General features: G+C 43.1%; 1 protein-coding gene across 1 annotated transcript; it reads right to left on the reverse strand.

Moving 5' to 3' along the window:
* Nucleotides 1-1,108: 1,108 nt before the first annotated feature.
* LOC109872341 (cytochrome P450 7A1) lies at nt 1,109-5,631 on the reverse strand. Its single transcript, XM_020463542.2, has 6 exons — nt 5,276-5,631; nt 4,329-4,569; nt 3,597-4,201; nt 2,659-2,789; nt 2,341-2,519; nt 1,109-2,224 (listed from the first exon to the last, which is right to left on the reverse strand). The coding sequence occupies exons 1-6, from the start codon at nt 5,356-5,358 to the stop codon at nt 1,925-1,927; spliced, it is 1,539 nt and encodes a 512-aa protein (XP_020319131.1). The 5' UTR covers nt 5,359-5,631; the 3' UTR covers nt 1,109-1,924.
* Nucleotides 5,632-10,097: the final 4,466 nt, after the last annotated feature.

Consider the following 10,097-nt stretch of genomic DNA (forward strand, 5'->3'; position numbering starts at 1 on the left):
AAGGCATGAATAATCATTCAATAACTACATTCCAGCTGTGAAAGACAATAGCTCACAAATGAACCTGTTGGCCTGTTGTAATGTTGGCGAGACAGCTGTGCTGACGGTTGCAGCTGGGGTTACAATGTGTCAGTGACAGTGTTCTCTTATCATCCTGGGGTTGATCTCTTGCACAGCTGGCACACATACACTGCCAGGATGGTACAGACGACAGCTGGCCTTGGATGGTTATGGCTAGTGGACTGTGTCCTTGTTGTAGACACCACCTCTGATAGCTAGATATGGATCCATAAATCAATATGTGAATCCATTGATCCATAAATCTATGTAAAACTCTTATGTTTTATGATCTGATGACTGGACAAGTTACTTCAGGGCACTTTGAGCCAGGAGAGATTGACATGCATATTATTAATATTAGCTCTGTGTACATCCAAGGGACAGCTGTGCTGACCTGTTCTGAGCCAATTGCAATTTTCCTAAGTCTTTTTTTGTGGCACTTGACCACACGACTGAACAGTAGTCAAGTTGTGACACAACTAGGGCCTGTAGGACCTGCCTTGTTGATACTGTTGTTAAGAATGCAGGGCATTGCTTTATTATAGACAGACTTCTCCCCATTTAGCTACTACTGTATCAATATGTTTTGACCATGACAGTTTACAATCTAGGGTTACTCCAAGCAGTTTAGTCATCTCAACTTGCTCAATTTCCACATTATTTATAAAAAGATGTAGTTGAGGTTTAGGGTTTAGTGAATGTTTTGTCCCAAATATTATGCTTTTAGTTTTAGAAATATTTTGGGCTAACTTATTCCTTGCCAGCCACTCTGAAACTAACTGCAGCTCTTTGTTGAGTGTTGCAGTCATTTCAGTCGCTGTAGTAGCTGATGTGTATAGTGTGGAGTCATCCGCATGTCGTTAGTAAAAATTGAAAAAAGCTAGGGGCCTAAACAGCTACCCTGGGGAATTCCTGATTCTACCTGGATTATATTTGAGAGGCTTCCATTAAAGAACACCCTATGTGTTCTGTTAGACAAGTAACTCTTTATCCACAGTATAGCAGGTGGTGTGAAGCCATAACACATACGTTTTTTCCAGAAGCAGACTATGATCGGTATTGTTAGAGGTTTATTGAATGACCTATACCATGAGTGTGGCTTTTCTTTGTGTATGTTTGCGTGAGTAGTGATCAAAGTAATGACTGAATGGTAAATTAAGAAATTAGTGGCACAATAAACCATTGTAGAAATGTATTGCATTTATACTGGTTTTGTAAAGTAAATATCACATGCATTTTTATACTTGTTTTGTGCGGTATATCACAGTAAACATTAATACAATTATTTTATCCCAGCATAGGGAATACTTCAACGGAACTAGAATGTACATTACACTACTCAATCAGCGCAAAAAGAGTCATTCAACAGCACAGTAAATGGGGGGGCAATTACCAACTACTGATTGTGAAGGTCACAAACAGAAGCACAACTGAAATGTTGAATGATTTCATAGTTCAAAGATTGCAGTCGGCAATAATGATACAGTAATAATGCTTACGTGGAAGATTCAGTAAATATTACTGATAACATTTATATGGAGTTCCATCAAAGTCACTTTTGAAACAGGACTCTTCCTAAAATGGCCTTTTTGCCAATGCTACCTTTCTGAGGCTAACAAAAACCTCTCTGTATCAACTTTAAAAATACATTATAACAATACATCGCAGTGTATTTAAATCCCACTGAGTGCGGACGTCAATTCAACGTCTATTCCACGTTGGTTCCACGTAATTTCATTGAAATGATGTGGAAACAATGTTGATTCAACCAGTGTGTGCCCAGTGGGATCATTGTGGCTTAAAGTCTTAAATATACAATATATGCAATTCACATTATGGAGAAAGTAGATCAGTGGAGTCTGTCTTACTGAGTTTTCAGTTTATATCTAAAGTCAATATCATAGGTGGGTTGCAGGATCCCCAGGCCTGCACGTGACTGGTCGAGAGGAGGCACTTTAACGGCTGAGTCTAGGAGCTCCATGTCGAAGTAGGAGAGCACCAGAGCTAGGAACTGCTTGATCTCGTGCACTGCGAAGAAGCGTCCGGGGCACTTGGTCACCCCAGAGCCGAAAGGCATGTAATAGTACCGCAGTTTGCGCCCCTCCCTGTAGAACGTCGTCTTTTCTTGGCCACTGTCATCCAAATATCTGTCGTATTTGTAGGTCTGTGGATTGACAGGTAGAGGAGTATTAGAAAAATCAAGTAAAACTGGCCCTAGTTAAGAGGCCTTCATACTAGACCCCCTTCACCTTTAAAAGAAAGAGCCCAAGCATCACTCACCAAGGGGTCCTCGTAAATTTCGGGGTCAAAGTGGAGCATCTGGGGATAGAGGGCGATGACATCATCTTTGCGGATGCGGTATGACTCCTGGTTGTCAAGGTGAAGCAGGAAGTCCTCTTTAGCCACTCGGACGTTCATTGACGCACTTGACAGACGCATGGCCTCCTTAATGATGCTGTCTGTAGGCAAGAAGACAATACTTTTGACAATCACATATTGAATGGACAGCTAGACTTTGGTATCAAACATGATTTAGTTACAACATTTATTAAATAATTTTGGCTTTATTTCACCAGGTGTAGCGCAACTTTCCCTTACCTATTACAGGCATGTTGTCCAGGTCCTCCCGGGAGAGAGTGAGTTGTGGTTTGCTGTGGTCGACACGCTGACCTGAACTCTCCAGAATCCTTTTCACCTCCTCATTGGCTGCCTTCATAGCCTCTGGACTCCTGAAGACACAAGACAAGATAGGGTCAATAAAACCATCAAGTACAGACTATACAGATTGATTAATCACAATATTCTCAATGTGCACTTTGGTAGAGGAGGATATGGTCATTCTATGCAGCTCTATGACATAAAGGGAATGCTATGTTTCTCCAACTGTATTTAATAAGTGGTTCTTGACACCTCTGTTATCGAAGAGTTACTGTGAGCCAGTGCTAAGCCGCAGTCAGAGCATTGTTGAGATGCCAATGTACTGTACAGGACTGTTAGAAAATACATTACTCTGGCCTTAACTCCACCACAATGAGCACAGCATCTATATCCAGCTGTTAGAACAAGATAGCTTGTTCTAACAGCTATCTGTACTGTACTGCGTTGCCTGTGTCTGTGTGCACTGTTCTGTGTGTTCTCTTTGGGACTAAATGTTCTGTTCAGTTAACTCTTTCCAATCTCCGGAAGGCAGAATGTGCGTGTAGACCGAGAGAGTCTGCCAGGACTGAATGGGATGCGTGAGATCCGAGGAGCATTAGTTCTGCTTTTTGTTGTTGTTGTAACTTGTTATTTGGATGCATCGGGATTGGGTGAAGCCGGTGGGGGTGTTCAACACGTATGAACACAGAAGTTACTCACGCAATTGACCACATTACGCAAGATTTTACTTCTGGGTTAACAGACTAAACTCTTTGTAACACTTTCTGGCCTACCTAGTCTGGCCCGACTAGTCTCACATGGAGTGAGCTTAGCCAAACGTATGACACAAGTCTATAGAAGAGACATAAAGGATGGGAATGAGACTAAGCCCTACATACCTGATCATGTAAAGCAGGCTCCAGAATGTAGCAGGCAGTGTGTTGGCCTGTGAGGCCCACAGCAGTGCCACATGGGTGCGGGCCTTGCTCAGGTCATTGAAGGTGGACAGCGTGTCATTTAGAAGCATGCGCAATGAGATCAAGTCTGATATGTTCTGGCGTTTGCTTAAGTTCTCGGCCAGCATGGTCTTAGCCAGGTTCTCCCTGGCAGAGTGGGCGCTCTTGAACACGTGGATGGGCAAGCCGGCCACCAGAGCCGGGAAGATCTTGTCAAACTCCTTGAAGTTCTCTAGAGCGTTAAGCACTAACGCCTTCTGGGCCTCCTGGCGCGCAGCATTCTTGTTGTTTCCCAGATCCTTGCCAAAGAGCGTCAGGTAGCCTGACTCGAACATGACCTTGTAGCAGAAGGCAAAGATGCCGTCCACGTCCCAGTGGTCCTTGCTGGGGCTGAGGGTGTCGGATTGCAGCATGACCGACTGTAGGTTCTCCATCATGGTCTCGATGAGCGAGGGGAGGGCTTCGCCCTGCAGGGTCTTCAAGAAGGTCTGGTGGAGGTTCTCTGTGGTGTAACCGTGTCTGGGGTCCATGCTGTCATGGCCGAACGCCTGGGGGGAGACAGAGAGAGGTTTAAAATGATACTCTTGAAAGTCTGCATTGACAGACATAGATATATGAACTCATTATCACCAAATGTTTAGTTGAACAACAATTCATAGGTAGGTTTGTCCTTACCTTGACCGAGGTAGAGAAATGGAACTTCTTCCAGTCCAGATGCCTGCCTTGGCGGATGACGGCGTGGTAGGAGAAAGGGTCGCACAGGAAGTGAAAGTATTTTCCAGCGATCTTGCAAGTGAAGATGTGGCCGTATTTTTTCTGTCGGCTCCGGAGAAACTCCAGGGGGTTGGCTCCAAACTGGAGGGCACAGCCGAGGTACGGGATCAAACCATTCTCCACGGGAGGCTCACCTGGTTGTCTGGAAGAGCAACAACACTCATGTAACATAATAACAACGAGAAAACAATGCCCAAGCTATCCAACAGAGAAAGCTGTACATAAGAAACACAAAGGTAATGTTTAGACATACAGTAAGAGATGTTAAAACACTTGACTTAAACAGCAACAAAGTAACCCAAACAACAACATAGTAATGCATAAATAAGTGTGTGCTAAAACAAGATGTACTCAAACTACTAGGTCAATTCAAACAACGTTGAAAGTAATGAATCATATCCAGCAGAGTGAAACCCAATGACACTGCAGCAATCTAAGAATAACAATACTACTTATACATAACCATCTGGTTTTAAAGTACAACATGTCAAATACGTTGAATTAGCTCAGACTTTTTTGAAATGTGAACAACACTAAAGTCTCAACAAAAATGAAGAACCTGCCAAAGTGAACAAAACTTTAAAACAATCTGAGTTTTAAGAGCAATGACAGATGACACAAATAACACCTCCAAGAAAGAAAACAATTCAGTCAGCTGCTCTTCAGTTTTCATAAAAGAAATAGAACTACATAACCCACATTCCACATCTCCCAAATCCTTCCATTACTATTATTACAATGAGTTCCATTACATGATGTTATTGTCTACATTCCACATCTGATTTCTTATCTTTTAACATTTGACATGTAAAGGCATTTTACTATACAATGCACGTGTCTCTGCTTACCTCTTGCGGATACCCAGAGCAAGCCACAGACAGCAGCAAAAACCAATCACCACTGCCCAAATCAAAGATATGGTGATAATCATGGTTGCTAAAGATGCTCCAGAAGGCTAGTGGTGGATGCCAGATCACAAGCTGCCTTAGAGAGGTCCAATGGTTAGGTTCAGTGTAGACTCCCTAGCAGAGAGAACACAGCTAGCTGACAGTAGAGGTTCTGGAGACTGTGTTCGTGGCATCCTTAGGTCTGAGGCAGCTATTTATATGGTGCTCCACACACGCCACGGGATGACAGATGAAGCAATACAGCAGTGGCGATGAATGATTAGCAGGTGCAGCCAAGACACCGCCTTCCTGTTTTTGTTACATGTATAACCTGTTACACTAGATGTCACTAGAAAATCTATGGAAGTGTATGTGTGTACAATGGCCTTGACTGTAGTCCATGGACAACACTACCTGAAGGACTGTACCTGATAGCACCACTGGGTTGGCAAATAGCTTTCAAGGTCTTTGACGCTTCTGTGTGTGTGTGTGTGTGTGTGTGTCTCTCTCTTTCTCTCTCTCTGTGTGTGGGCGCGCACAAGTGTTTGTGTGTCTTTGTGTGCATTTGTGTGTGTGTACAGTGCATTCAGAAAGTAATCAGACCCCTTGACATTTTCCACATTTTGTTACGTTACAGCCTTGTTCTAAAATGTATTAAATTGTTTATTACCTCTCATCAATCGACACACAATACACCTTAATGACAAAGCAAAAACAGGTTTTTAGAAATCTTTGCAAATATATACAAAATGAAATCACATTTACATAAGTATTCAGACCCTTTACTCAGTACTTTGTTGAAGCACCTTTGGCATCGAAAACAGCCTTCTTGGGTACTGTCACGTCCTGACCTGAGTTCCTTTTTTATGTCTCTATTTTAGTTTGGTCAGGGCGTGAGTTGGGGTGGGCATTCTATGTTTTGTTCTGTGTGTTATATGTCTAGGTGTTTGGCCTGATATGGTTCCCAATCAGAGGCAGCTGTCTATCGTTGTCTCTGATTGAGAACCATACTTAGGCAGCCTGTTTTCCCACTATGGGTTGTGGGTAGTTGTTTTCTGTTTTGTGTTGCTGCACCAGACAGAACTGTTTCATTTTCGTTTCACTCTCTTTGTTATTTTGTTTAGTGTTTCTGTTCCTAATAAATAACATGAACACTTACCACGCTGCGCATTGGTCTGATCCTTCCTACTCCTCGTCAGAAGAGGAACAAAATCGTTACAGGTATGACGCTACAAGCTTGGCACACTTGTATTTGAGGAGTTTCTCCCATTCTTCTCTGCAGATCCTCTCTAGCTCTGTTAGGTTGGATGGGGAGTGTTACTGCACAGCTATTATCAGGTCTCTCCAAAGATGTTTGATCGGGTTCAAGTCTGGGATCTGGCTGGGCCACTCAAGGACATTCAGAGACTTGTCCCGAAGCCACTCCTGCATTGTCTTGGCTGTGTGCTTAGGGTCATTGTCCTGCTGGAAGGTGGACCTTCACCCCAGTATGAGTTCCTGAGCGGTCTGGAGCAGGTTTCATCAAGGATCTCTTTGTACGTTGCTCCGTTCATCTTTCCCTCAATCCTGACTAGTCTCCCATTCCCTGACTCTGAAAAACATCCCACAGCATGATCCTGCCACCACCATGCTTCACCACCGGGATGGTGCCAGGTTTCCTCCAGACATGACGCTTGGCCTTCAGGCCAAAGAGTTCAATTTTGGTTTCATCTGACCACAGAATCTTGTTTCTCATGGTCTGAGAGTCCTTTAGGTGCCTTTTGGCAAACTTAAAGTGGGCTGTCAAGTGCCTTTTATTGAGGAGTGGCTTCAGTCTGGCCCCTCAACCATAAAGGCCTGATTGGTGGAGTGCTGCAGAGGAACTCTGGAGCTCTGTCAGAGTGACCATCGGGTTCTTGGTCACCTCCCTGAACAAGGCCCTTCTCCACCGATTGTTCAGTTTGGCCAGGCGGCCAGCTCTCGGAAGATTCTTGGTGGTTCCAAATTTCTTCCATTTAAGAAGGATGGAGGCCACTCTGTTCTTCGGGACCTTCAATGCTGCAGACATTTTTTGGTACCCTTCCCAAGATCTCTGCCTCGACACAATCATAATCTGGAACTACGGACAATTCCTTCGACCTCATGGCTTGGTTTTTGCTCTGACATGCACTGTCAACTGTGGAACTTTATATAGACAGGTGTGTGCCTTTCCAAATCATGTCCAATCAATTGAATTTACCACAGGTGGACTCCACTCAAGTTGTAGAAACATCTCAAGGATCATCAGTGAAAACAGGATGCACCTGAGCTCAATTTCGAGTCTCATTGCAAAGGGTCTGAATACTTATGCAAATAAGCTATTTCTGTTTTTATAAATTTTTCAACCCTGTTTTTGCTTTGTCATTATGGGGTATTATGTATAGATTGATGAGGAAAATGTTTTATTTAGTCAATTTTAGAACAAGGCTTTAACATAACAAAAAGTGGAAAAAGTCAAGGGATCTGAATACTTTCCAAATGCTCTGTATGTGAGTCTGTCTCGGTCTCTCTCGCCCTCACTCTCGTGTTTGTGATTGAGTGTGTGTGTATGCTTGTTGTGACCTGTTCTGACAAATTGTTGAGACCAGTAACTAGGTGGAGAATGTGAGGTTCTGTATTTCAGTTGCTCTTACAACATAAATATCAAAACAATACATTTGCTCGCGCTCAAGAGATAATTATCTTGAACAATTAATTTCCCCATGAACTCATCCATGAACTCATCCATGAACTCTTCCATGAACCCTCAGGACAGAACATTAAAATGTATTATGGATGATGGAAGCTTTTTGGAGAGAGCCTCTCCACAGGATTGTTTTGCTATAAATCAAATCAAATCAAATTGTATTAGTCACATGCGCCAAATACAACAGGTGTAGACCTTACAGTGAAATGCTTACTTACGAGCCCCTAGCCAACAATGCAGTTAAAAAAGTAATTAATGAATTAATATTAATAAGAATAAGAAATAAAAGTAACAAGTAATTAAAGAACAGCAGTAAAATAATAATAGCGAGACTATATACAGGGGGGTACCGGTACAGAGTCTATGTGCGGGGGCAACAGTTAATCGAGGTAATTTAGGTAATATGTACACCTAGGTAGAGTTATTAAAGTGACTATGCATGGATGATAACAACAGAGAGTAGCAGTGGTGTAAAAGTGTGGGGGGGCCATAGTCTGGGAGTCTTATGGCTTGTAGGTAGAAGCTGTTTAGAAGCCTCTTGGACCTAGACTTGGCGCTCCGGTACCGCTTGCCGTGCGGTAGCAGAGAGAAAAGTCTATGACTAGGGTGGCTGGAGTCTTTGACAAATTTTAGCGCCTTTCTCTGACACCGCCTGGTATAAGGGTCCTGGGTGGCAGGAAGCTGTGCCCCAGTGATGTACTGGGCCGTACGCACAACCCTATGTAGTGCCTTGTGGTTGGAGGACGAGCAGTTGCCATACCAGGCGGTGATGCAACCAATGCTCGCGATGGTGCAGCTGTAGAACTTTGGACAAGTGACTAAGTCCTATCACATTAGTGTGAGTCAGACACACATACTTGAACAATGGGTGTCATGTTATGTGAACCTTTTTGTAGATAAACAATACGTGATATTTCATCAGCAAAGGTTATGTTGGGGTCACACTGAGAGACACCTGCCCTAAAAAAAAATACATCCAAAAGGGTTCTTCGGCTGTCCCCAAAGGAGAACCCTTTTTGGTTCCAGAGAATGTAGATGATGACGCTGACAGACATGGCAGCTCTGCTTCTAGCTCCTAAGCAACATAGCAGTGTTTTGATTTTTTGTTTGTTATTTCTTACACAAGCATTTCGCTAGACCCCAATAACATCTGCTATATAAGTGTATATGACCAATAACATCTGCTATATAAGTGTATATGACCAATAACATCTGCTATATAAGTGTATATGACCAATAACATCTGCTATATAAGTGTATATGACCAATAACATCTGCTATATAAGTGTATATGACCAATAACATCTGCTATATAAGTGTATATGACCAATAACATCTGCTATATAAGTGTATTTGACCAATAACATCTGCTATATAAGTGTATATGACCAATAACATCTGCTATATAAGTGTATATGACCAATAACATCTGCTATATAAGTGTATATGACCAATAACATCTGCTATATAAGTGTATATGACCAATAACTGTCACGAATCCCGTTTCCTGAGTCTGTTTTTGCCAGTGTTCTGTCCTGGAGTGTTTTTTCCGGCGTCCTGGAACGCACCCTGTCTGGTTGCCGGGCAATGTAGCCAGTTGGGAGTTCTGATTACCCGCACCTGTATCCCATCAGCTATCTGCACACCTGGTCCTGATCATCATCTCTCCTCTTCATAAGCCCGGACCTGACAACCATTCCCTGCCGGATCGTTAGCCATGAACAGTATGTTGTGCCATAGTATCAGCCTCAAGTTGGATAGAATTTGTTTTGTTGTTTTGTACGTCTTGCTTGCCTTCAACTTACCTCCGTTTGTTCTGTCTTCAGTTACTCACCCGGATCATTTACCCCATTCCCGCCTGGTCGTCGTCGGATTCCGCTTCCCCATTGGATCCACCTATTTACTCCCATCAACTCACCACCGCTGCCCGCTACGCCACCTGGATGTATCTACCCACTCACATTCACTTGTAAATAAATACTCACCTTCTTCCTACTCTCCTTGTCCTGGTCTGCTTCTGGGTTCAATTTTGAAGAAACGTGACAGAACGATCCGACCTGGGTCGAAGAACGGGAAGGC

The sequence above is a fragment of the Oncorhynchus kisutch genome, linkage group LG27 (assembly GCF_002021735.2).
Source record: "Oncorhynchus kisutch isolate 150728-3 linkage group LG27, Okis_V2, whole genome shotgun sequence".
NCBI classification, from domain to species: domain Eukaryota; kingdom Metazoa; phylum Chordata; class Actinopteri; order Salmoniformes; family Salmonidae; genus Oncorhynchus; species Oncorhynchus kisutch.

Coding starts and splice junctions, on each gene's coding strand:
- LOC109872341 (XM_020463542.2), bottom strand. CDS start 5,358: ATGATTATCACCATATCTTTGATTTGGGCAGTGGTGATTGGTTTTTGC. Junction 4,202..4,328: donor ATTTCTCTACCTCGGTCAAG/GTAAGGACAAAC, acceptor GTCTCCCCCCAG/GCGTTCGGCCATGACAGCAT. Junction 2,520..2,658: donor GGACAACATGCCTGTAATAG/GTAAGGGAAAGT, acceptor TCTTGCCTACAG/ACAGCATCATTAAGGAGGCC.